This window comes from Cnephaeus nilssonii (assembly GCF_951640355.1).
Source record: "Cnephaeus nilssonii genome assembly, chromosome: 11".
In the NCBI taxonomy this organism is placed as follows: domain Eukaryota; kingdom Metazoa; phylum Chordata; class Mammalia; order Chiroptera; family Vespertilionidae; genus Cnephaeus; species Cnephaeus nilssonii.
In genome coordinates this window covers 68436913-68464324 of record NC_137082.1, presented here as the reverse complement: position 1 = coordinate 68464324, position 27412 = coordinate 68436913, and the positions used below count along the sequence as shown (strand labels likewise).

At 55.5% G+C, this 27412-nt stretch overlaps 1 protein-coding gene across 1 annotated transcript in view; it reads right to left on the bottom strand.

Moving 5' to 3' along the window:
- The window catches only part of CDH22 (cadherin 22), a gene marked incomplete at its 3' end in the record, with an annotated part of 69638 nt that overhangs the window by 11403 nt on the left and 30823 nt on the right, over nucleotides 1-27412 (bottom strand). The window contains exons 4-7 of the mRNA XM_079783461.1: nucleotides 25372-25539; nucleotides 21426-21619; nucleotides 18167-18420; nucleotides 8910-9046 (exon numbers count right to left, since the gene is read on the bottom strand). Of these exons, the coding sequence (XP_079639587.1) occupies nucleotides 8910-9046; nucleotides 18167-18420; nucleotides 21426-21619; nucleotides 25372-25539 (753 nt within the window). The remainder of the gene's footprint in view (nucleotides 1-8909; nucleotides 9047-18166; nucleotides 18421-21425; nucleotides 21620-25371; nucleotides 25540-27412) is intronic.

Below are 27412 nucleotides of genomic sequence, written 5' to 3'. Positions count from 1 at the left end.
GTGCTACATAAGGATCTGTTGAATAAACAAACACCCTCTCAGGGCTGTTCAGCAGTGACATCCAGTGACTAGGACGTTGGGACACCTCACCCAGCCTATCCTCTCTGAGCAACACCCAGAATGTTGGCCCTTTCTCGCTGCACCCCAGACCTCTGAGTGCTCATTGGTGCCCCGTCCTCCGCTACCTTAGCCATGAGTTCATCTCTCTTCAAGGACATCCTCTGGGACAGGAAACTACCCCCTTCCAAGCAGGGATCCGACGGCTGGGTCTCTGGCCTGCCTGGCGGGGAGCTATTCTGGGGGCAACCTGCAAGCTTCCAGGCAGCCAGGAACCCCGTGAGTTTTGGGGGGAGTGGAACTGGTTGGCTGCCTCTTCCTCTGAATGCAGGGCCCGTTGGATGTGGACTGCAGGTGCCTGCGTGTTGACAGAGAGAAAGGGAGACGGGGAGGCAGGTGCAGCCACCTCAAAGGAAGCGGGGTGAGTCTTTCATTAACTCAGACCCTGGCCCCTCTCTGGAGCTCCCCTTAGCCGGGGGCACCTTATCTTCTCAGTCACTTGGACCTGCCGCTTCAGTGATTAGAGGGGGCTCTTCCAGGGGCGGGAGATGGGAGTCGTGACTGGGAATGCCGGGAGGGCCGTTATTTTTAAGAGCGCGGTGTTGGAGAACTTAAACAGACAGATGGTGGTGCTTTCTGGAGTCGGGGAGGGTGAGGCTGTGCCAGGAACAGGCACCTCTCTACCCACGGAGGCAGAGAGAGGGTAGGGGGCACCCTCCCCTGCAGTGGGGGCGGCACAGGGACCAGAGGGGAGACAGAGTCCTGTGGGCACGCAGAAAGGAGCCCTCAGGACAAGGTCCCCGTCCGTGGGCAGCCACCCTGAGGGAGGACTGGGGCCACAGCTGCAGAGACCCCCATGTGGCACCATTTTTTTAGCTTCTGCTGGGTATCTCCTCCCTCTTCTTTTTAAAATGTTCGTGCTTTGTTGAGGTATCATTGTCATACGACATGGTGTGAGCTGAAGGTGTACAATGTGTGATGCTCTGATACATGTATAGATTGGGAAATGTTTACACGATATGGTTGGTTAACACATCCTCCTTCCCACGTCATTACCATTCTGTTGTTGTTCTGCCTTCTCTTTTAAAATGTCACAGGTCACCTCTTGAGAAAGTCCTGAACCCTTGGGCATGAGTGAGGGTCTCAGATCTAAGAGGCGGGGCAGCTGTATACACCATGAGGAGGTGAGCCTCTACTCTGCCAACATTGCCACCTTCAAAGCTTATCCCAGGCACCCCGAAATTGGGGGCTGGCCTGGAACCCCCAGGGCTTGTGGGCCACCCTGAAATCAAGACCCAGTGCCCCTGACATCACAGCAGTCTCCAGCCGGCTGCATATTAGTCACCTGGGAAGCCTTTAAAACACAGATGCCCAAGGGTTGGCCACTGGCGTTTTTTTAACAGCTCCAGGAACCAAATGTGTAGCAAGGGCTGCCAACCACTGCCCTGGCGTGACTGGCAGGTGGGGGAGTGCAGCCTGATGTCTCACCTCTGACTGCCTTCTTCCAAGGTTAACATCATTTGTAAGAATTGTTAATAATGATTCATACTTTCACCACCTTAAATGTTTCTGGTATAAAACAAGGAATCCATCCATTCATTAATCTTCACCTCTGTGCAGGACTTTCCAATTTATAACAAACTTTCTTATCTATGACCTCATTTCATTCTCGAAACACCCTGTTAAGGAGGTCTTGTTAAACCCATTTTGTAGATGAGAAAACCGAGGCCCAGAGAGGGGCAGGACTTTATCCAAAGCCCCAGGCAAGTCAGTGGCAGAGCTGGGTTGGGTTCTAAGTCTCCAGACTCCAAGTCCAGTGCTTGGTCTAGATACACTGTCAGTGGGCCCTCTAGCTGCCTGGATATTTGTCCATCCAGCGGCACCGACTGCTCAGACCCAGGCCCACAGTGACCTCACCTAATGCCCAGTAGCAGGTGCCCTCTCCAGGGGCCAGGTCCCCCCCGGGCCTCCTCCCCCTTTGGCATCTCAGTTCAGCTGACTGACATGCAAATTAGTTTAATTATTTCTTCTTCTAAAATAAATTATATTTTGCAGTAGCTGCAATATGTTGTGTCAGGCAAAATTACATTCAATATTTTTAAACTAATTGATGCAGCCTTGAGGAAGGCTGATTGACAGCCCAGAGCTGAGCAGGCCTGCAGCCTTAGCGATTCCTAAATTAAAATTAAACGTGCTTCGGCCGGGTGGTTCTTCCCTGTGCCGGCTCCCCATTAATCTGGGAGGTGGCAGGTGATGCCCTGGGGGGCCGAGGGGCTGAGGGGCCCAGCGGTTCAGTGGATGCTTCAGGAAGAGACCAGACTTGGGGCAGAGAATGGCTGTGCCGTGTGGGTGGGTCTCTTACACTTTGCGCCCCGAGTCCCTTATGCATAACAGATGGAGGATTGGATGGAGCAGTTTGGAGCTGAGACTTCTGGTTTTTGCTGACAATTACGGGTTGAGCACCTTCCGTGTACCAAGGACACAACAGCGAGCAAGACCAACATGGTCTCTCAGTCTAGCGGCAGGGACAGACATTACTCCAGACCCTGAGAAAAGTTGAGGGGTACAAGTTCAGGAGCTGTGAGGGCATGGAGCAGGGGGTCCCGCCCTTGGGGGTGTGTGTGTACAGGGATGTGTTCTCTGGAGTAAGTGACCTTTAGGTCGAGATCCAACTAGGAAGTAAAGGAAGTAATGTGAAACACACTGTTAAACCAATCAGGCGAAGGGCACGAGACCTGCCCTGATGACCTTATTTAAACTTGCCCCTTACTCTCCCACCAGACACCCCCTCCCCCATAGCACACATCCACACCCCCATGTTTCTACCTGCTTAACTTGCCCATCGCCCACCTCCCCCACTAGGGAGTCAGCAGACTTTTTGTCTGTTTTGTTTACTGCTGTAACCCCGGCACCCGTGTGCTGCGTGACCCTGTTCCTGCCTCTATCGCTGGACCAAGGTTTTCTCATCAGTAAAACAAATGGAGTTGGACTTGGAAGTTCTCCGTGGCTGTGAGAGAAAGAGAGAAGCCCAGAGAGAGAGAGAGAGACTTGAGGCTGCAAGAGTAGGAGTGAGGAGGAGATGAGAAGTGGGGAGAGGGAGGCAGGGGCAGCTCGGGGTAACCTCCTTCCCGCTCACTGGCTGTGGTGGGGGCAGGAGCAGAGCTGGACCCTCTTCTGCACCATCTATCAGCCCCTCCTCCTCCCAGAGGAATTAAATTGCATCGAAAAACACCAGGCTCTGATTAGAGCTGGCCAGCTGGGCAGGAAGATTTATCATCCCAATTACCAGCCGGCCAAGACAAGCAGGCGGGACGGTGAGGGGGGGCTGGGTGAGCAGGTGGGGGTGCTCCAGGGGAGGGGGCTTCAGGGCTGTCACGAGTGGACCCCGTGCACTCCCCGCCCTGTCCCCACTCATCTCCAGTGGAAGTGGGAGGTCGGGTGCCCTTCTCTGTCTCTCGGGGACTTTGATTGTCTGTTTGGCTTCCCCAAGGAGATTGGAGGCTTTGATCTTGTTGGGGGGCGGGCGGTTCAGTCCTCCAAAGGGCAGGGGAGGACGTCTGGGTGAAGTGGGGGCCCTGGAATCGGGGCTGTGGGAAAGGATTTCCTCCCCAGGGCTGAGCTGGTCCCGATGTTCTGGGGAGTCCTGTGGAGACTCTATGGATGCCACAGCATCTTTGTTCCTGTTGGCATGTTAGGCAGTTGAGGTGGCAGAGGATCCCAGAAGTTCCCTAGTCCAAGAGGAGCCCAGGCCTGATTTACACCCCCCTGGTGATGGGGAGGTCACTGCCTCCCAAAGCGCCCCTTCCACGCAGGGCTGTGCCAACCCTCCTCGCCACGCTCCGCCTCCCTTGCCCTGCCCGGTCGGCGCGCCCAGCACGCATCTAAGCCGGGTCTTCCTCACAGCTCCATCTTTCTCCTGCTCCACGCTGGTCCCCTCCTGACTGCCCTCCCCTCTGAACCCGAATGAATGCTGGGGACCGCACATCTGACTAGTCAGCGTTCTGCTCAAGGGCCTGCACTGACCCCCTGCCACCGCCAGGAGCTGTCCAGCTCCCAGGACACCCAGTGACTTCTGCGTGCCCCCTCGCCCGGCCTGCGCCAGCCTCCGCCAGCCCAGCCTCCGGACACATCCAGCGCGTTCCTTCTCAGCAGGGGCACTGGGCTGCCAGGCCTCCAGGCCTGTGCACACGGGGCCCCTTGTTGGGAGCACCGACCCCCCTTTCTGCTCAGAAAGGCTTCTTTGGCTTTGGAGACCCCGCTCAGATGTCCCCTCCTCTGAGAAAGCTTTCCTGCCTCTTTCCCTCTGGCTGGGCACCCCTCCCCGCTCCTCCTGAGTGCCCTCTGCCCCCTGATTCCACTCACTGTTGACATGTCTCTCCCCTGCCCACTGTGAGCTCCCAAGGTCAGTGGCCCTGTGGACCACCAGTTCTCAGTGCCCAGCCCTGGGCAGGGGGGTGAGGGGCCCCGAGAGAACACTGGCTGAGGGGAGACACGGCGTGGGAGGGTTATCCCTGGAGGAAAAGGTACTCTCTGCCACTCAAACCACTGCAACCCCTCACCCACCCCTGGTCCTTCCTCCAGCCCCTAAGGAGCACTGGCCTGGGAGTCAGACAGCCACCTCATCGGTGGATTTGGGCAAGTTGCTTCCCTTCCCTGGGCTCAGTCTCCCCAGCAATGAAATGGGCTGGGGGTGAGGAGGCTGGAAACCATCATCTCCAACATCCCTCTCCCCTCAGTCTTTCTCTGGCTGTGAAAGCACCTGCTGTGTGCCAGGAACTGTGCTAGGTACCTTCCGTGAGTGATTGCTAATGCACATGCCACGAGATGTTTTATATAAAGCACTCGGCACGATAAAGCCTACAGCATGCCGTCTGGCGTATCGTAAGCTTCAAATAAATAGAAACGGCTATCACTAGTAGTTACCCTTACCGTCATCCAATGCAGCACCATTTTATAGATGAGAAAACGAAGGCAAGGCGAGGGGTGTGACCTGCCCACACTCACACAGTTGGAAGCAAGCAGCGGGAGCCAGTTCCTCTCCATCATGTCCTCACTGGTGGGCACGCCCATTTAGCCACCCATTCATTAAATATTTACACTCGCCTACTGCCTGCCTGGCCCGGTGTGAATGCTGCAGACACAGACGAGACCCTGCCCTGGTAGAAGGCATTGCTTCCTGGGGAAGAGAGATGGACTAAACACTCCCGAGAGCGCATTAGAAATCACAACACATGCTCTACGGCATAAAGGAAAAATCGGGGTGCCGTAAGCTGTGACTTGGCTTGGGGTGACTCAGGTGGGGAAGCGTCTGGCTAATTTGGTGAAGGCTTGGCTCTCCTGGGCATGGATGCCTGCCCTCCAGGCCAGCTGAGGGCCTGCCGACCCTGGAGGAGGGAGCCGGATGCAGCCCCCTGCACCCCCACCCCCAGTCTCTTTGAAGGCTGTCCCTTTACAACTGCCCTTTCCACCGAGGGATTCAGACACAAATTGTACTTTAAATTCAATATCGGTCATTAATATTTCATGATTACAAAACGTTAAAGATAATGTCAGGGAAGGAGTGTGGGCATGGGCGGAATGGAGAGGGGAGCTGGCATACTAAGTGGCCTGGGAGTCTGGAGGTAATCCGGTGTGACAGGCGGCCGCCCGCCCACGCCGCACTCTCCGAGGGGCTCGCGGAGCCCGGCCGCTGTGTATAAATATTTCCCCTCTGATCCTTGTCACCTTATGTTTGTTACACTCAGAGCAGGCGGGGCCCACGGTGACCCCTGAGCATCCCCGGCTTCTGTGGAAGTCAAATGGATGCTTCTGCCGAGGCACAGGAGGGCGGACCCCTCGGCATTGCACCGGGGCTCCCGCAGGCCGCCAGCACAGGCCTGGGGTGGAGCCCTGGCCTCACATGGACTTGCTCTGTGACCTTGGGGCCATTGCTGTTCTCCCCGCCCCCCCCCCCCCCCCCCCCCCGCTCCCCGCCGAACCTCTGCCAGGCACCAAGGAATTATGACTTGAGGGGCCGTGGGTGAGAGCTGGGCTCTGGAGTCAGACAGGCTGGGGCTGGAGATTTGGACAAATGGCGTCACCTCTCTGAGCCCGTGTCCTCATCCACACCCTGGGGACACAGCAGACTCGACACCTCCTCGGTGGGAAGACTCAGTGAGCCCGTCACTGCACAGTGCCTGGCCCAGAGTCGGGGCTTCAGGGATGTGCATAGTCAAGGTCAATAGGTCCCACTAACTGAGCGCTCAGGAAGCACTGGGCTAAGTTCTCTCCTTGCATTTCCCTACTGAACCCCCCCCCCCCCACCACCACCACCAGGACTGTGCAGTGGGAACCATTCATTTCCCCACGGATTGATATCCTGGTGAGGGTTGGGCAGGGGTTATGGAATGCAGCTCGGAGGTGGGGGTGTCTCTAGCACAGTGACCAGTCTTCCTCTCCCCCATGGTCAGTTGTTGGGGACTGGTGGGTGGGACGGGGCGGGTGCAGAGAGCAGCGAGTACCAGGGGAAGGGTGCCCACACAGCAATACTATGTTGGGAGCCGGGCAGACCTGGTCCAAATCCCAGCTCTGCGCATCCTTGGGCAAGTCTCCTAACCCTCTGAGCCTCAGTTTTCCCAACAGTAAAATGGGTGCTGATCTGTGACTGATTATGATTCAGGAAAAGTAATTGCTAGAAAGCGACGAGTCCTGAGTATGTATTAGGTAAACACTGTAAAATGTTTATGGGGGAGAGTCCCCCACATTCTTCCCCCGGTGGAGCGACAGCGATGCAGCCTTTATGTGCCACTCTAGCTGCTCTCTGACAGGGGCACACTGACCCCAGGAGGGGCTGTGCTGTGGTGGGCCGTCAGGTGGTGACGGCTGCTGGAGGAGATGTATTTGTGGGAAGGAGAGGAGGCATCTCAGTCCAGCAGCCTGGCCAGTCCCCCTGGCTGCCCAGGGAGCAGGTTCAGGGAGGCAAAGGGGGGGAGCCGTCTTCCCCCCAGCCCAGCCGCCACTTCCTCTCCAGCCACCTTTGTTATCTGCCTTTCATGTGGTGGCAGAGTGGATTCAAAGGCTTGGGAGCAGCAGGCACTGAGGTTTGAGCCAGCTTTGTATTTTCTTTTAAACTGAAGTTGAAAGAGACGAAGGGAACTTCAGCCTAGGGACTTCCTCGGCCCCAGCCCTGGGATGGCTGGCGGGGCCTGCAAAGTGGGAGGGCAGCAGCGGGAGGAGGAGAAGGCAGGAGGCCTCACAGGGCCAGGAGGGGCTGGGGCCTAGGAGGGGCAGAGGGGAGTCGGAAAATCGGTCGCCTGAGGCTCAGAGACCGAGGATTCCTGTTGTCATGATTGCTGACCGGCGGCTCTGCTGGCTTCTGGGACCTTGAGAGCTGCCAGGGTGTGGGAGCTTGGAGAGCAGGTCCGGGCAGCCTCGTGTGGTTATGGCGGAGGCCTGCAGCCGCGCTCGCCCCTCTCCTGCGGCTCCGTGAATCCCTCTGCTCTTAGCTCCTCACTTCAATGGCCTTGCTTATCTGGACCCCATGTCTCAGGCCTCCCCCACCTTTCTCTCCCAGTTCACACTCCTTCCCAGCTGCACCAAAGTGTGCCTGTGACACACACACACACACACACACACACACACACACACACACACACGCTCTTCACTCTTCCAGAAGCTCAGGCCAAGCACCTGGGAGTCCTCCTTGACCTCTCTCCACCTCTTAGTTCCACATCACCCTGCAGCAGGTCCTGTTGGCTCTCTCTTCACCCTGCCTCTCAAAGCTGACCACTTCTCACCTCCTCCATAGCTCCTGCCCTGGGCCAGGCCACCGGCGTGTCCTCCTTGCACCATGGCATTTGGCTGGCGGAGTCCCCGCTTTCCATTCTCAACGCAGCAGTCCGAGGCTGCTGTCAGACTTCGTCCCTTCTCTGCTCAACTCTCCCCACCGACTCCCACCTCGTTTGGAGTAAAGGCCAAAGACCCTACAACGACGGACCACTCTGCGCCTCACTACACGCTGGCCTCCGTGCTGACCCTCCAACAGGCCAAGCACACTGCCACCTCAGAGCGTTTGCACTGGCTGTGCCTTCTGCCGGAACACTCTTCCCTTAGATACCAGCATGACTCCTCAGTTTATTGAGGTCTCTACTGAAATGCCTCCTTCCCAGAGAGACCTTCTCTTAAGAGAAACAACATTTCCCTCCATCCCCCCTGCCCCCGCCTTCCCCTGCTTTCTTCTCTCCCTTGACTTGATGTACACCTTTTCTCTCCATTTGTTCACAGGCTCGCTTTCCCCCATGAAGACAGAAGCCTGTCTGTGCTGTTCAGGGCTGTATTCTCGGCCTCCAAAACAGGGTTTGGTACGCAGTGGGTGCTCAATAAGTGCTGAGGGAAGAAAACCAGCCTCAAGACTGGCCCTGCTATTTTGGCCTGAGATCCTTCCCACATTTCTCTGTTCCTGCCCATTGACTTTAAAATAAATATATATATATATATATATATATATATATATATATATATATACACACACACACACACATATATATATATGTATGTATTGATTTCAAAGAGGAAGGGAAAGGGAGAGAGAGAAACATCAATGATGAGAGTCATTCATTGGCTACCTCCTGCACGCCCCCTACTGGGGATTGAGCCTGCAACCCGAGCATGTGACCTGACTGGGAATCAAACCATGACCTCCTGGTTCATAGGTCAACACTCAATAACTGAGCCACAGTGGCTGGGCCTGCCCACTGACTTTTGCCTTCCTCCCACCCTGCCATCTTTGCAGGGTTTCTTCCTCTTTGCCCCGCCTCAGCCCTGCTCCCCAGCCTTCACCCTTCTCTCCATACTGCCCCCTCCCTCCAGCTTACCTGCCTCCATGGCCAGCACCGTGATGTTGTGCCAGCCGGCGGTCTCACGGTCCAGTCCCTTGCCCGTCACGATGGCACCTGTGTCCGCATCGATATCAAAGATCTGGTCCAAATCTGAGTCTCGGTCAATGGCATACCTGATGGAGGCAGGGCGGGGCTGATTGAAGGTGCCCTGGCACCAGATGGAACCCGTGCCCATGTCCCTCAACCCACCCCGCCCTATCGCAAAGAAGGACTCCTGCCTGGGAGACATGGGAGCAGAGCAAGCCTTTCCAACAGAGGAGGAGTGGAAAGGGTCTGGGTTTGCATCCCAGCTGCCCTGGGCGCCTGCTGTGTGACCACGGGCAGCCCTCAGCGTTTCTGAGCCTCAGTCTCTTCGGTTGGGTAACTGGGCTAACGGGTGTTGCAAGGGCTGGAAGGAGGCAGAGTCCCTGACAGAGAGGTAACACTCGCTGGATATTCGATCCTTATCTTTCTATAAGCAGTGACCCTGGAATTGGGCTTGAGAAGGGGGAGCTGTTTATGGGGCAGGGGGAGCAGAGGGTGCAAAGGTAGGTGGTGAGAATTATTCAGGAAATGGAAAATGATGCCAAATGGTTAGAACCGGGAAGGGGGAGAGTTAGGCACCAGAACACGCAGGGCACAGGATTCAGAGGTTGGACAGGGACTGGGGGCCAAGAGGAGTTCTGAGCAGGGAAAAGGGGTGGGCTCTGGCGTCAGGAGGCTCTCTCTGGCTGCCTGGGCCTGGAAGCCCCAGATCAGGGACTTGGGCGAGTGATGCTGTAGCTGGTGGGTCTGGGGGAACAGCCGCTGGATGCCTGCCCCCCCCCCCCCCCCGCTCCGCCCCTGCCCTGCCTGCACAGCACGCAGGAACTAATCTGCGGCTTTCAGCTGCCCAGTGAAAAAGCCCTTTGTTCTGCCTTCTTCCCGGGCCTTTGTGTGGCGGCTCCAGGCCTGAAAGGCCCGTGTCCAACACATGTCTCGGGCGGCAGCCCAGAGAGGCCCCGCCAGCGCTGGCTGACGCTTCCTGAGCTGATAACGCAGGCGGGGTGCCGCCAGGCTGCGTGGCCCACAAAGGCCTCGAATGCCAAGCAAGGGCTCTTTGTGCGGCAGGACAAAGCAGCTCGGTGGGCAGGGTTCAGCCCGAGGCTCTGGCCCTCCCTGACAGGAGAAGAGGGGCCCTTTCCCCACCTCCCAGAGTGGGAAACCAAGGCCCAGGGGGGTGAGGCCACCCGAAACACCCTGCCGGGGGCCCAAAGCCCTGACATGACCCTTCAATGGGGCCTTGGCTGCATTACCGAACTTCTATGGGCCTCAGTTTCCTCATCTGCTGAATGGGGATAATGACACCCAGTGGGACTGCACAGGTCTGAGAGGAGCCCACTGCTACTTGCTCTATCTGTGTGACCTCGGACAAGTCACTGGGCCTCCTCGGTCTCTATGTGCTTGACTGGAAAAGGGTGTGATTAATACCTCCCACTGGTGTGGATTGTAGGAGGTGATTCACAGATCTGGGCATAGGTGACAGCTCTTATTATTAAAAACAATTAATTAATCCTCACCTGAGGATATGCTTAATTTTTAGAGAGAGGGGTAAGGGGAGGGAGAGAGAGAGAGGAGACACATAGATTAGTTGCTTTCTGTACTGGGCCCCAACCAGGGGTCGAACCTGCAACCTAGGTACATGTCCTGACTGGGAGTTGAACCAGCAACCTTTCATCACGTCTATGTGACGATGCTCCCACCAACGGAGCCACACCGGCCAGCGCTAGTCTTTTCATAGTTCCTGTGGTACTGGAGGTGAAGGCTTGTGGGAAACTGAAGGGCTGTGCACATGGCCGTAGTGGGCAGTTTAGCCAGTCTCCTGAGTCCCATTTAGTGCCTTTCCCATCCCTAAACGGCTAAGCCAGCACCGGCCTTGCCCCTGACCAGCCTCGGTCCTCGTGGGTGAGTGTGTGTGGGAAGGTTCAAATAGTGTGTAGCTTGCTTTTCCTCTAGCCATCCCTCCATTCATTCCTTTACGCCCAACCATGAACCGAGTGCCTTCTCTGTGCTGCTCTGTGCTAGGCCCTGGGGATAAAGGGGCAAACGAGATCAATGAGGTCGCGCCTGGCATCCCGTAAGGCTGGTCGGATCTCCCTGTTTTGCAGATGAAGACACTGAGGCTCAGAGAGGAAACCTGCCAAGCGTAAGACTGCCAGGTATGGTTAGGAAGGCTGTGTCCCGACAAAGGTGCCAGGCTAAGGGGGAAAGTGGGGTGAAGTCCGGCCAGTGTCCTGCTTGCCAAGTCACGTGTCCTCGCCCAGGGAGCATCTTCTCAAAGGTGCCATACGGGCTGGGGATGACCCTGTCCAAGGTTGCACAGGGACTGTCCCAGAATTGGAATTCGTACCCGAATTTGGGCCTCTGGACCCAGAGTTCCTTCTAGCTGTCCCCCATCCAAAGCTGCAGCACGTGCAGCCCCAGGTCCCTCTGCCCCGAGCCTGGCCCCGTCAGATGTTTGCATCCTGAGAAGGTAGGACCAGACTCTGCGTGCCGGCTCCGCTGGAAGGAACTATGGAGACCCCTCCTGGATTTTCAGGCAGGAGAACAGAGTCCAGGGGAGGGCCAGGGGAATGACACACCTGGGGCTCCTGATGGGGGGTCGGGGCTGGGCATGAGGCAGGGCTGGTGGGAGGATGCCCACGGCCTCCTTCTTGCTTCTCCTCGCCTCTCCTTTCTGCTCACTCGCTCCTCTTTTCCCCTCTTCCAATCCTCCTCCCCTCCCCAGCTTTTCTCTTTTGTTCCTTCCCAGAAGGGAAGCGGGCGGGGGGGGGGGGGGGGGGGGGGGGGAGGCTGGAATCTAAGTGGAGGCAGCTGTTCCCAAGGCCAAGGGGGCGGGCCGCTATTAGCCAGCTAAAGGCTGGGGGCTGCAGGTCACTGTGGTTGGCCGGGCCCAGGTGGTTTTGTTCCAGCTCAGGGAGCCAGCAGAGTGAGTGGGAGGGTAGGGGGATGGGCACAGCGTGTGGCAAGGAGTGTGGCCTGACAAGCATGGGGGCAGGGTGGGCGGGCAGAGGCTGGGGTGCCACACGTGCAGGGGCACGAGTTGTGTGTCTGGTCTGCGTGGTGGGTGGAAAGTGTGTGTGTGACTTGCCTAGGTGAGTGGTGTGCGTGTCTGTGTGTGTGAGATACTGAGTTACAGTGGGAAGAGCAAAGGTTTAAGAAGCGGCTGCTCAGCCCTGAGTCAGGATCCAGGCCCAGGTTGACCCAGGTTAAGTCGCTTCCTCCTTTGAGCCTAATTTTCAGCAAAATAGAGATGATAATCCTACCTGGCCAGTTGGGAGGATTAAATGTCGAGCTGGAGTTCCAGGAAAATTACTTCGTGAGTGAGAATTATTGTTATTCTAATTTTTATTCAGAAATGTCTGGCAAGGGGTACACAGAAGTCCCCCCCAACCAGCGTGTGGTCTGCGTGTTGGGACTGGGAGACGCCATGTATGGACGTTGGAGTATTGCCAAGTGGCCTGAGAAGATAGGGGGCCCCAGTGGGTCTAGAAGATTCTGTTCAAATCTCACTATCCTGCTTCTCGTCGGTCAGCCAGGACCCGGAAAGCAGGAAGGGGAACCAGAGCAGGCGGGGGTGGAAGAGTGCAGTGAGAGAATGTGGCATGTCAGCTAGGGAGTGCGGGCGCGCTCACGTGTGCAAGGGAGGCCTGTGGGGGGGGGGGGAGGGGGCAGGAGTGCAGATCTGGCGCCCACCTGCCTGGGTTTGAAACCTAGCTGTGGGACCTTGGGCAAGTCATTTAATCTCTCTCTTCTTCAGTTTCCTCCTCTTAAAGATGGAGATGGTGATAATGATGATGGTACCCACTTCACAGGCTGGTTGTGAGATTAGGCAAGTAGCTACCAATAAAACACATAATAGCAGCAGGCGCCTGCCACGTCACGTACCAACGGGCTCTTCGTTTTATTTGCCAAGCAAGACTTGGTGCCAGGCCGGTGTAAAGGCTTTATGTGTTAAGCTCCTCAAATCCTCCCAGGCACTGTCATCACCCCCATTCTACAGACGAGGAAACGGAGGCTCAGAGAAGCCAGGGTTCCAGCCCTGGGGCAAAAGGGCTGGTCAGTGGCAGAGTCAAGTTCCTAGGCCAGGTCTGTCCAGAGCCCCAGGTCTAGGAGACCCTCCTTAGGGCCACCCAGGTACACCTGCCAGCGCCCACATGCCACAAACAGGTTGCCCAGGTTAGGGTGGGGTTGGGGAGGGTACTGCTTCCTGGCTTGGGTGCGCATGCAGGCAAGGACACCACATACATATGTGCATAGATAGATAGCGCACACAGACATAATAAACATGAAAGTCTGCAGGTTCTGGTGTGTACAGCTTTCCCGGTGCGCCTGCGTGTGGGCTCATGTACATACACACGCAGCAGGCTGAACCATGCAGACCCTACCTGGGCTACAAGCGGGGGGGCACTCTTTAGCTCTGAGAGGGCTGCCTCCCCAAATCAAGGGATTTCTCTCTGCGCACTCCATCCTGTCTGTGACTCTTTCCCTCTCGCCCCATCACCCTTAAGGCACACATTCAAAGCTTACACACGACGCCTAGACGTTGGTATGTGGTTAGTACTGGTAGCAGAATGAAGGGGAGAAAGTGTCCAGACCACCAAGAAAAATGGTCATACCCAAACCCATAACCCCCCCTCCAGCCCTGGAGCACCAAGCACAGCACCTGGAACCTAGCAGACATTAAACGCCATTCTTCGAATAAGTCACTGAGGCAGGGACCGTCACAAAGCCCGTTTCAGAGATGGGAAAACGGGCTGGGAGCGGCGCAGTGATTTCCCCACGATTCTACAACTGAACTGGGATTGAAACCAGGTCTTCGTGATCCCACAGCCCACGCACGTCCTGCCGCACCCACTGTGGAGGGCTGGGAGCGCATCAGCGTCCTCTCCCTCGGGCCCGGTGTGGGCTTTCCGGTTTTTGATGTTCAAAGGAGACTCACGCGGCTGGGCTGATACACGGACAGTCTATCTGCAGGGCTGCCTACTCCAGAGTTGGGCCCATCTGAACATTTTCCTTCCTCCATCGAAAGCTTTATCCAAGGCTGCCCACTGCCTAGGGCAGTGGTCGGCAAACTCATTAGTCCACAGAGCCAAATATCAACCGTACAACGACTGAAATTTCTTTTGAGAGCCAAATTTTTTAAACTTAACTATATAGGTAGGTACATTGTTATTAACTTAATTAGGGTACTCCTAAGCTGGCCTTTGCTAAAAACTCAAGGGGCCAAAGAGCCGCATGTGGCTCGCGAGCCGCAGTTTGCTGACCACGGGCCTAGGGATAAAGTCCCACTCCTTCACCTGACATCAAGGTCCTTCACAGCCTGTCCCTCTGTCCGCATCTCCCAACCCCTCTCACGTGAGCTCATCTAGTGGATCTTCCTGCTCCTGAACTTAACCTCCTGGCTCCATGGTTCTGTTCCTACCCCCTGGCCCTCACCATCACTCCACCCCGGAGTGCCCTCTTCCGATTCCAACTTCATCCTTTTGGGCCCTGTGGGGCCCCCTGGGGGAAGCCTGTGTTCACATCTCTCCTTGGTGCAAGAGAACTCGCCCCTCCTTGGAACTCTTTAGTCCTCAAACCCCTGTCTCAGCCCAAACCCACTCAGACTTAGAGCACCACATTCATATACGTGGCAGCCCAGTCTTCCCGTTGACCCATGTCTGACTCATCTCTGTGCCTCATGCCCTGGGGAAGGCACGGCACAAGTTTGGTCACTGCGTTAACCACAGAGAGAGGAACAAGCAGGGGGAAACGGCAGGAGGCTGGACTCAAGAAGGGACAATCGTGGGTTAAAGCCCGCTCCTTTCCCTTTCAAGATGAGTGACACTGGATGAGTCACTTCTCCTCTCTGACCTTCAGTTCCTTCATCTGTAAAACGAGTAAAACGGATTCTGCAGCACAAATGCAACCCTATGTGGCATCTCCCACTCTCCCCAGTGCAGGGACTCAGAGAAACCATTCTGTACACATGCAGTTCTGCATTTCCCAGGCACCTACTGTGCTGGGCCAAACCTCCCAGGACACCGCTTCATGTCTTCATTTCCAGGAACCCGATGCTTGTTCCTGCCTCAGGACCTTTGCACTTGCGCTCTCCCACATCTTTGCATAGTTGGCTCTCTTTACCATATGATCTCAGCGCATTTATCAACTCCTTGACAACTCAATCCAAAGTAACTCCCTGTGGCCTGCAAACCCCCTAGCCTACTACTCTGTTTATTTTCTTCAAAGCTCTTATAAGCAATGATCCCACGTAATCACTTGTTGACTGTCTCCACCCAGGAGAAGGCAGGGATAGGGTCTTGTCATCACCATTTCTACATTTCCTGGAATAATGCTGGATATGACTCAATTCGTCGGTGTTGGCTGAATCCATGACCCTAGGAACTAGGGAGCTGGGACATAAGCCAGGCCCTCGGTAGCACACGTGGCCTCTGAGGACCCGTCTCTGTCTCCCCAGCCTCTCACGGGCCTCCTTTTCCACGTCTGTCTCTACAGACTGGGCACCCTCTCCAGCTCTGCCCTTGGTTGAGTCATCTCGGTGGTGTCCCCAGGCCTGGCTCAGGGCCTGGCACGGAGGAGGAGTTGGGTAAATGTTTGTGGTGTTAAATTGGACCTGTCTCAAGGTTCTCACCGCCTCCACATCTGAGGAGCCCCAGGGAAGGGGCCAGAGGAGAGATGAAAGAAGGTTTCAAAGTTGGCCCTTTCAGTGCTGATAAAAGCAGGAGGGAAGGGAGGGGCGGGAGGAGGGAGATGACTGAGGTACAGAGAGCGATATTGGAGAGGAGGGGAGCAGGCGGGCGGGAGCACTGACCTGGGGGGCAAGGAGTCGGCTCCTACTCCTGGCTCTTAATTCACTGTGAGAGCCAGGGAAGCCTCCTCCTCTCTCTGGGCCTCCGTTTCCTGGCAAATGGCGATAATGCCCCTCCCACCTGCCCCAAGGTCTGGGGCCCAGCCAGAGGCTGAGGGGGAGGTTGAAAGACTGTGCCCACAGCCTGGGTAGAAGGGCGGTGGAGGAGTTCAAAGGCAGGACAGTTTTGGCCACAAAAAGGGTACAGGGACAGAGTCTGAGCTCCTCAGCCTGCCCTGGAGGCCGGTCAGGTTTTACCTTCGCCGCCTCACTCCTCAGTCCACGGTAGCCATCTATCACAGCCCGCTCTTCCCCAGGCACACACCCCTCCTCTGCCTCCACACGTCTGCACACGCTGTTCCTCTGCCTGGAACGCTCGTCCCCTCGTGTTTACATCTGACCAGACCCAGCTACTCAGCCCAGCTCAATCCCTGCCGCCTCGGGGACTCGGTTCCAGAGCCCTGAGGGTACCTCCCAGTCTGGGAGCCCCTGGGCAGTTAGTGGGATGGTGTCTGTCCTCCCCTGGGGCTGCCACAGAAGGCTGCACAGGTTGCGTGTGCACCGTCCAACTCCAAGACAGCCATTCACACAGATGACGAGGGCGTGTTACCCATCTGGATTCGTGTCAGACTGACTTCCCTCCCCACTCTCTCCAGTGCTCAGCGCAGAGCTGGGCATATGGTGGGCTCAGAGGTCATTCACGGACTGTGTACAAGGGCTGTAGGGAGGACGCAGGGGGCTCCAGAAACTCTCTCTCATCTGTCTAATGGTCGCCAGTCCCTCCACCCTTGACTTCCTCCACTGGATCAGTTTCTTCTACAATCCTTTCCCCCTTCTAGTCCATCTGACCTTCTTCCAACCAAAGCCACAGCCAGGGGCTCCCCAACCCTAGTCTCCCCTCCCCTCTACCCTCCTGTCTCCATCCCTGCTCTGCCTCTCTCTCGACCTTGTCTGTTTCTATCTTGCCAGGGAGTTCCCTCTGTCTCTCTCAGCTACTCTTGTCCTCTTTCTACTGGCTCTCCTCTCTCTCAGATCTCTTCCTCTCATTGTTCGCCTTCCCACATCTCCACGAGTGTCTCTCTCTTTGTCTCTTTCCTCGGTCTGTCTTTACGTTTTGCCCAGTCAGCACACATTCAGTGTGTGCCCACTGAGTGCTGGGCCTCGGGCAGCACCCTGAGGATACAGTGGTGAACACACAGGCATACATCCTCACCCTCATGGAGCTTATCTTTTCATGGGAGAGACAAACAAAATAATTAGAAAACAGGTGGTGTGTTAGGTGGTGAAGAAGGCGAATGAAGACAATGGAGAATGAGGAAAGGCGATCTGAAGGGTTGGGGTTGGGGTTGGGGATTGAGGTGGGGCTGAAACTTTAACAAGGGAGGGCAGGGGAAGCCTCACGGAGAAGGCCTCGCTCTTGAGCAAAGACCTGGAGGAAGTGAGAGGACCAGTCACGGCCGTGTTAAGGTGAAAACATTCCGGGCAGAGGGATCAGCAGTTGCAAAGGCCCTGAGGTGGAGGGAGCTTGGTGTGTTTGCGGAGCCGTGAGGAGGCCAGCGTGGAGGAGCAGAGTGAGCCAGGGGGAGGAGGCTTGTGTGTGTGTGTGGGGTGTGTGTCTGAGAGGTTTACCACGAGGCCACATCCCACAGGGTCTGGAGGGCATTGTAAGGGCTTGTTCTGATTCTGAGCCACAGAGGTGAGGGCGTGGGGCAGAGGAGGGCCATGCTCTGATTTACATCTGAGCTGTGTCAATCTGGCCCTGTGCCGATTCTAGATTCCAGAGGGGTGAGGGCCGGAGCAGGGAGACCCGCAGGCAACTGTGACAATAATCCTGGCGAGAGGAAGAGGTGCCAGGTTCAGGGGTAGCGAGGGGGGGGGGGGGTGAGAAGTAGTCAGATTCTGGATGTTTTTAAAGTGGAGATGACAGAGTCGGCTGATGGCTTGGAGGGCGATGAGAAAGACTGGAGTTGAGGGTGTCGCCAGCATTTTTGATGGAACTGGAAGAAAGGAGTGGGTTTTTTGTTGTTGTTAGTTTTTCCGGGGAGCAGCCGAGAGCTCAGTTCCCAACAGGAGTCTGCGGTGTTTAGGGGGGATCCAGGGAGCTGCTGAGAGGGAGAGGTGGGGCAAGGCCGTGGAGCTGGGAGTCAGGGGCAGCTCCACTTGGTCTCGAGTCCCTTGCCTATCTGTGACCGACCTCACACGCTTCCTCTGTCTCCGAGCTCCAGCTGTGCCCCTCTCTCTCCCCCCGCTCCCCGTCCAGCGCGCCTCCTTCCCTCCCGGCCGGCCCCCCTCCCACGCGGCCCACGAGTGCAGGGGCGGTGGCTGGAGAGCAGGCAGCAGGCGTGGCCCCGGGCGGGGGTCTCACCGGACGGGCCGGTTGGCGGCGTCGGGGTCCCGCGCAGTCACCACGCCGACCAGGGAGCCCACCTGCGCGTCCTCCTGCACCTCCAGGAGGCCGGAGGGCGGCCGGAACTCGGGGGGCTCGTCCACGTCGGTCACCGTCACGCGCACGATCGCCTGGTCGCGGAAGGTGCCCAGGTCAGCGAAGCGGGGATCCACGAACTTGTTGAGGGCCTCCAGGACCACCGTGTGCACCGGCTGGGACTCGAAGTCCAGGCGCTGGAGGAGGAAGGAAGCGGTGGGCCAGGGAGAGGGTGGGGTCCGCTGGGGCCCTGACTGACCCGGAGGCACCCCCCCCTCCCCGCCCCCGCAGGTGGACCCAGAGGGCCATGTGCAGACCCACGCTCTCTGGCTACAGGTCCCTGCAGGGCCCTCTTGCCTAGGGACACACAGCCACTCAGGGCGAAACTGTACTAACATCCTCACTTTCACGACTCAGCACAGTATGTTGGGGCACTTCATTTATTAATTAATTTACAAAGCACCTACTGTGTGCCAGTGCTCTAAACATATTAGCTTATCTAATTTTACAACACCCCTAGAGGCCTGTATTGTTATCTCGTTTCACACATGAAGAAATGGAGGTCCAGAAGCCCAAGGTCACGGAGGCAGTCACTGGCCAAGGCTGGATTCAAACCCAGGCAGTGCGGCTCCCCGGTCCTTACCCCACAAGAGGAAAGGGCGGTGGCTCTGCTGCTGCCCAGCTGTGTGTCTGTGGGCATATGTTTAGCCTCTCTGGGCCTCAGGTGGGAGGATTAGATGCCATAGTCCCTGGTACATAGGCGGCGGCAGCTAATGCGAGTTGAGCCGGCTAAGCCAGGCTGCCTTAGAGCTTTCCCGGAGATCTGGCTAAGCCCTCACTGAGCCCCGCTTCTCATCGGGAGTGCTGATGGGTGACCCTCTGATGAATGAGCTCCGTGGCTGTGTTGGCTCTGGCCTTCTGAAAGACAATGCCTCACAGCAGCGGTTTTCCACCGCTGTGCCGCAAGAATTTTTAAAGCCGGCGATACCTGACTATTTAGTCAGGGGCACTGACCTCTTTTCCCTTAGATTGTCAAAGAAAAACATGACAAGAGCCAACACAACAATAGCCGTCCGGTGTGAATGAATTAAGATTATACCTATCTTTTTGTCAGATCGGCAAAAATTATACTATGTTGTGTGGTGCGCCGCAGAATTTTAGTAATTAGTTTATGTGTGCCATGAGATGAAAAAGGTGGAAAATCGCTGCCTTACAGCAAAGAGAAATTGCAATGGTGGGAAGAGAAACTGCAATGGGGCGGCTGCAGGCACCTCAGTTGCGTGGTGGGGGAGCTCTCAGTACAAGGGTGACCTTCCTAGAGATTAGCCTTGTGTGTAGGGACCCGCCTTTCCTCTCAGAACCTCCCACCCCCACCTTTTCCAGCAGCAAAAACTGCCACCTCCTTCCTCCCTCCTTCCTGTTGCCTGGGAAATCAGGATGCAGGGAGGCAGGCAGTGGCCTGGCCTGGGAGTGAGCGATGGGTTCTGGAGCCAGGTCATCAATCAGGCAGGGCTCTGCTCCCTGAGCCAGCACTGACTCCACAGGGACACCTCAGGCGCCAGTGCTGGAGCTGGTGGGAGGGGCCCTGAGTGGGGGACGGGGGAGCAGCACTGGGGGTGAGAGCAAGCAAGTGATATGCTGAAGCCGCAAGCCTGGGGGATGGGCCTGATTCTACTGCTCTGTGATCCTGTGCCTCTCTGGGCCTCCAATTCCCCATCTGTGAAATGGGCTCATCTTACAGTGAGGATACTCACTGTACAATGAGATCAGAAGACTGAAAACCACATGGTGTTTAAAAGGGTGGACTCTGGAGCCACACTGCCTGGGCCCACATCCCTCCTCTGCTCTGCAAGATGCATGACCTTGGATGCACATTACGGAACTCCTCAGGGCCTATGAAATGGACAATAATAGTACCTGAGAGAGATGTTGTAGGGATGGAATGAGTTAATACATGGAAAGCAGGGGAAGGGTGCCTGGCACATTGTAAACATTTCATCATAAATACCCGCTATCATATTATTATCCTCTGGGAAGTAGTTGAAGAAACTGGCCGTTTTCTCCATGTTCAAGGTCAGCTGGAGAGTGGGTCTGAATGAACTTATTGAGCGAGTGAAGGGTTCTCAGGGGCAGATGTTTCTGTGGGTCCCAGAAGGCAAAGCCCAGGCTGACAGGAATAGATATAGGGAGACAGGTTCTGGCTAATGGGAGGAGGAAGAGCTGGACAACGACAGGGAGTGAGCGTCCTGTCCCTGAAGGTGTACAAAGGTCTACCACCATCCAAGAGCCAGTGCGGGGGATTTAGACCTCCTGCGGGAGAGCAGGGCTGGAGTGGACAGTCTCAAAGGCCTGCACAAGCCTGCGTTGCCACGCCCATGACCATGTCTTGGAAAATGAATTTTGCTTCTTTATTTGACCTTCATCTTCCTCTAGGACTCACTGAGTGTGCACTTTTGACTTCTGGTTTCTGGACAAGCCAATGGGCGAGGAAGACGGTTAGACTCAGGAAAGAGAGAACTTGGAGTCACAAGACCTGGGTTCACATCCCAGCTCTACCCCTTCTAGGTGGGACCTTGGACAAGCCCCTTTACCTCTCTGAGCCTGTTTTCTCACTTGCAAAATTGCACATTAATGATGTCTCCTTCAGCGAGAAAGGCCAGGATTAAAGGAAATGATGCAGGTAAAGGTCCTGGTGTGGACATGAAGTAGCACTTAGTAGTGATTAAAAGCACTGATTCAAATCTGGATTGAACCCTGGCCCTGACAACTAGCTGTGCAACCTTGGACAAATCACTTAACCTTGCTGTGCCTCATTTTCTCATTTGTAAAATGGGAAGGAAACCATCAGCATTTTCCCAGGTTGGTCCTGGGTCTCTGTAAAGACCTGATCCCTGGAGTGGAGTGGGGTGGGAGTATTGGGCTGTCAGCGGCCTCCCTGCCTCCATCCCCTAGAGCAGGGGTGGGGAACCTTTTTTCTGCCAAGGGCCATTTGGATATTTATAACATCATCCTTGGGCCATACAAAATTATCAACTCAAAAAATTAGCCTGCTATATTTAGTTAAACATTTAATGAACTCACCCCTAATGCCTTGGCAGGGCCAGGCCAAATGATTTCTCGGGCCTTATACAGCCTGCGGGCTAGACATTCCCCACCCCTGCCCTACAGCCTGCCTCCCCGATCCCTCCTGGGGCAGCCGTACCTTCTGCACTACGATGATGGCCTCCTGAGTGTCGCTGTCCGTGGTGACCTTGAACACATGGCCACCGGTGCCGCTCTCCTCTTTGAGGTGGTAAGTCATGTCCGTGTTCTCACCCACGTCCGAGTCCTCGGCCTTCACGCGTCCCACGGCTGTGCCGATGGGGGCCGACTCCTTAATGCTGAACTGGTACATCTCTGTAGGGGATACGGCTGTGAGCAGGGATGGGGGCAGCTTCCACCAGCTCTAGGGGAGAGCAGGGGGGCCCAGATGGGCTCCAGGGAGGACAATGTCTACAAGGGGCTCTCAGGTTGGCCAGGAAGGTGCTGGCAGAGGCATGTCCTCTGCAGAAATGCAGGAGACAGTGCAAAGAGGAGGGTCCTAAATCGGACGCTGGGTTTGCTTGCTGATTAATTTGGGAATGTGCCTGCAGTTCTTTGGGCCTCAGCTTCCCCATCTGCCCAGTGAGGGTGAGAGAGGAGAACCATGGTCAAGGCTAAAGTTCTGGAGTCAGTCCTGGCTGTGTAGTCCTGAACCTTGAATCCCTCTTCTGTAGGATGGGAATAACAGTGTCTTCCTAACAGCATTGTGATCACGATTAACTTAGATGGCAATGCCTGCAAAATGCGTACTGCACTGCCTGGCACATGGTAGCTACTCAATAAATGGAACAAATTATATTAGAACAGTGAGGCTTTATGCTCATTTTTCTGTTGACATTGATTTCTGCTTATTTATTGAGCAGCTATGATGTCCCCAATACAGTTTTAGGCTCTGGGGTTTACAGCAACAAATAAAACAGACCAACATCCCAGTTCTCACAGTGCTTTCCTCTTAATGGAAAGAGAAAGACACTAAACACATCAGCAAGACAGGCATGTGTCAGATGGTGATGGGTACGTAGGAGAAGAATGAAGCAGGGGGAGGGGATGGGAGGGCTGATGAGGGTGAGTGTGGATGTTTAAACAGGGTGATCAAGAAAGGCTTCACTGGGAAGATGACATTTTTGCAAAAGACCGAGCCGAGGAGATATTTGGGAAAGAGCATTCCAGACAGAGGAAACAGCAGGTGCAAAGGCCCTGAGGTGGGGTGCAATGCCTGGGATGCTTGAAGAATGGCAAGATGACCATTGTGGCTACAGGAGCGAAGCAGATGGAAAACCAGAAGGAATGGGGTCAGATGGAACGCAAACAGCACCCTGACCTCTCCCCAGAGCTGAGGTGGAGGTGAGGGTGATCTGCTAAATGACGGGCCCGTGCAGATGAAGCAGGGGCTGGGAGGTGGGCGCTGTCTCTTGAGGTGTCCACACACAGGTCTGGATACCCCTTGTGTAAACTGGGTGCCTCTCATTCTCACACAGTAGCTGCTGGGTGGGGGGAGGAGGGGGCGGCTCTCTCTCTCTAAGACTCAGCTGCCATGCCACTTCCCTGCTTTAATCCCTCGCATAGCTCCCCACTGCCTCGGGATGGAGTTGTATAAGTCCCTTGGCTGGCCCTACAAGAAGCTTGCTGCTGGCTCCTGCTGACACCTGCGGCCTCATCCCCCTGCTTCCCCCCCCCCCACCCCCAACTCTAGCTTCAGCCAGGCGGCAGCCCTTGTAATTCCTTAAATAGGACTTGCTCGGTCTCACCTTCGGGCGTTCCACTCTGTATTCTCCTCCCTGCCTTTGCCTCCTCAATTCCCACTCTCCCTTTAGTCTCATAGAATGTGACCTCCTCCAGGGAACATTCCCAGACCTCCAGGTTCTGCTCCTATGTGCCCAGGCCCCCAAGCTGATCCCAGTGTAAGGGTTACCATATTTCCCTATTACTTATTACTCTCTGTTTATTCTCATATTTTTTTTCTCTCTCTCTTTCTCATCTCTCAGAAGGCAGGGACCACATCTCTTATTCATCAGGCATTCTCAGTACCTGGCAGAACACCAGACTGTCACATAAAAGAAATGTGTGAGTGACTAGTGAGTGAATGAATAAAAAGCAGCGTGAGTTACCAGTATTTACTCCCCAGATTAACATAAATGAAATAATCTGATAATACAAAGGGCTAGCGAGGATGTGGTACAACGGACACATGCATTTTTTAAAAAAATATATTTTTATTGATTGATTTCAGAGAGGAAGGGAGAGGGAGAGAGAGATAGGAACATCAATGATAAGAGAGAATCATTGATTGGCTGACTCCTGCACACCCCCTACTGGGGATCGAGCACGAAACCCAAACATGTGCCCTTGACTGGAATCGAACCTGGGACCCTTCAGTCAGCAGGCCGACACTCTATCCACTGTGCCAAAGCGGCATTTCTTCATGGGGAAGAGAGTTTGGATTTATTTAGTAAAGTTGAAGATGAGCATATCTCATGAGCCAGCTATTCTGCTCCTCTGTAGATTCACTGAGCCATGTGTGCAAAATGGCATTATGAGCTGTGCAACAATGTTCCAAGCAGCATCCTCCATAACAGCCTCAAACGGAAAACCTCCCCAATGTCCATCAGCAGTAGAATAGCGACACTCCGGACTACCACACAGCAATGAAAATGAATGAAGGACAGCTATAAGTAACAACAGATGATTCCATAAATGTAATTTCGAGAGGCAAATAGCATGACAAACACTTTGTATCGTGTGATCCCACTTATGTAAGGTTAAAAGCAGGTGACATGAAACTCTGATGTCAGGGGATGCACACATAGGTGCACTCACCCTAAGGAAAAGCGAGGCGATGGAGACCTCGAGCAGATAGATTCTGGTTAATTCTGGAGGAGGCGGCGGGGCGGGGGCGGATTATGATCAGGAGGGGGCATGTGGGGGTTCGGGGGTCCTGCTTGGTGGTTACAGGAGTGTCTGCTTTACACTGATATTTTACGTCCTTCTGTTTGTGTGCTCTATTTCCCGATAAAGAAATGCTAAAGATGGATAAAGGAATGACTAAACAGGAGTTTTCCTGGGGCCCTGGCGCCTTTTCTTTTCTCTGCTCCACCCCTTCCAGCTCAGCGCTGGCACAGAGCCTGGCACAACTGGGCAGAAGACTGGGTGACTCCCACTCTCTACCTGGTGCTTCGAAGCTTCCCCATAGAGGGTGGGGCTGGGCTCTGTGCCAGGCTGCCTGGTGGCTGTGCCCACCGCTCCACGTCTGGGCCGAGATGCCGCCGGCACACTCGCAGCTAAGGGATTGGATTCCCTTATCTCCTGGGGGTCAGTCCCCTGTGGCGGGGCCTAATGTGAGAGCAGCAGACCTTGAGTAATGACTCGCCAGATAGGAATCAGCCCAGCTCCCTGCGGCATTTAGTCTCTGCCAGCCTCCAGCTTCCCCGGCATAGCTCTCCGCCTGAGCCTGGGACAGAGGGGCTCGCTGGGCTGATGGGGAGGCGGGAGACTGGGCCAGATAACCCCCACCCCCTGCTGTGCCAGGAGAGGCAGAGAGTGAGAAGGCCTCATAATTCAGAAGCACAGAATGGTGCCCTCCCGGCTCAGAGGGGGAGGGAAGACCTGCCACCCCAGACCTCAGGGTCTCCAGGCACAACTATGTCCGTGGCCTGGGTATGGCTGCAGCCTCTTTCCATATCCCTAGGTCTGCCCCCACCCCTGTGCAAGCCGGGGTCCGTGGCAGATCACGTGCAATAATCAGGATAGGGTGTGTGCAAGGGCCATGAGGGGTTGGGTGGGTGGACAGATGGGAACTCCCTGCCGGCAGGAACCAAGGTGAGGGGTGAGGAGGTCACCGTGTTACTTGGATGTATGGAAAATCAGACAACTTTGGGGCCCTCCTCTGCACAAAGCATGATGGGAAGGGGTCTGGGGCAAGTGGCTGGCTTGGGTGGGTAGACAGACAGATAGATGGGAGTCCCTCTTTTGGTGGGAAGCCAAAAGGGAACTTGGGGTCAGTGGGTGGCTTGGACGAGCTAACAGACAGACACACAGACATTGCCTCCTTCTGGGAAGGCCTTACTTACTCTGCGGGAAACGGGGCGGGTTGTCATTAACGTCGGTGACCACGATGGTGACGGTAGTGGAGCCCGAGAGGCCGCCCAGCTGGCCCGCCATGTCTGTGGCCTGGATCACCACCTCGTAGCGCTCCTGGCTCTCGCGGTCGAGGTCAGGCACCGCAGTCCGGATCACGCCTGTGGACGCGGTAGGGTGAGGCCCAGGATGCCCACATCGGCTGCCAGCTGATATGATGGAGACCCCTCCATAGGCAGAGGCTGGCGCACTCAAGTTCAGCAGGGAGTGCAGAAGGCACAGTCCTGGCCACAGTCCAGGTGCAAGCTCAACAGCCACCACACACACACACACACACACACACACACGCTCATACAGATATGCTCACAAGCTCACACAGTGAACTCACACTCTGTACTCCACACACTCACAACACTGTCACACATACACACAGCTCAGATTCATACATACATTCAAATACACACACACACACACACACACGTGTCACACACACACGCACACACTTATATACAGACATATTCACACACCGACTTTCAAACACACACTCATACACACATATAGTTTCAAAAACACACTCTCACACATATAAGCATACACATACATAATCACACACTCACACACAACACAAAAGCAACAGAATGGACAATTTGGTTTACTAAAAAGAGGCATAGGGACTAGAACCTGCCACTGTGTGACCCCCCTCCCGGGACTTCAGATTCCCCACGTGAGGGTGACCCCTGCTATTCCCTGAGTGAGCCTGGCCTGTGCCTGATCGCCTCTCTGTGCGTGGCACTCAGCCCAGAGCCAGGCACGGAGCAACAGCTTGGTGAGTGTTTAACAAAGTGAACTGGACTCGCCCCCACACTTGGTGCACTCACTATGGAGTCACACACTAGGTATGTCTCATCCACTCAGGTGGTGCATACATAAACACACATACGTGGTCACATACACTCGTGCACACTAACACACACTCATTCTCACACACACCCTCCATGATGACATCATCCTGTGTCCTCAGAGCCCCAGCCCCTGGCCCCCAGCCTGGCCGCAGATTCTCTGTCCGGGCACCAGCTAATGGCCGAACAGACGATCCTTCAAGCTGTTAATGGATGCGGGGGTAGAGGGGCGCAGGAACAGGGTGACTGCAAGATGGACTCTGCTGAGGGGAAGGCTGAGTTTCTTGTCTCTCTGCCAGTGGAGACGAGGGTGGAGCGGGGAGTCGATGAGGCATTCAGAGCCTCCCCCCATGACTCACTCCAACCTGCCGAGCACCAGGTGGTGACAGGTGGTACCCAGGGCCTGAGCGCCAGGTGGAGTCATGCACCAGCAGCCCCATGATGTGCCCCATAAAACCCAATCTCCGAGTCCTGATGTCCCCAAGCAGCCTCCAGACTCCAATAAAGGCAATGGAACGGGAGAGGAGGCTGCAGTGTGTGTCTGTGTGTTTGTGTGTGTAGCTGGGGGAACCGGAGGGGGGCACCTGGGGGTTGCTCTGCTTTTGTGGGACCACATGGAGAAATGGTCTGTGTATTCTCTCTAACAAAGGTCACACAGACCCTTTATACGTGGCCCCGGAGACGGCTCAGTAGGCCCCCTGCTAACCCCTCTGTCAGAACAGGTCTCCCTGAGGAGAGGGGAGTCTTGGAAGCAGATGAGCTTGGGATCAACCCCCGATCTGCCATTTTTGGGCCGTGTGACTTGAGCAAACACCTCCACCTCTCTGAAACTCAGTTTCCTCATCTGTAAAGTGGGACAACCTCCCTAGGGAACAGGATTTCTCCCCCTCGGGGCACTATGGACATTTTGGCAGGATAATTCCACCTACAAGACGCCAGTAGCAGCACCCTCCCCACCAAAAATGCCTTCTGACATTGTCAAATGGTCCTGGGGACACAATCGGTTGAGAATCACGGGTGTGGAGTTTCATCTCATGAGAATTCCATGGGACAATGACAGTCCCTACCATCGATGAGCATGTGCTCTGTACTAAGTACCTGAAGTGAACTGTCCCATTTAATCCTCTCAGCACCC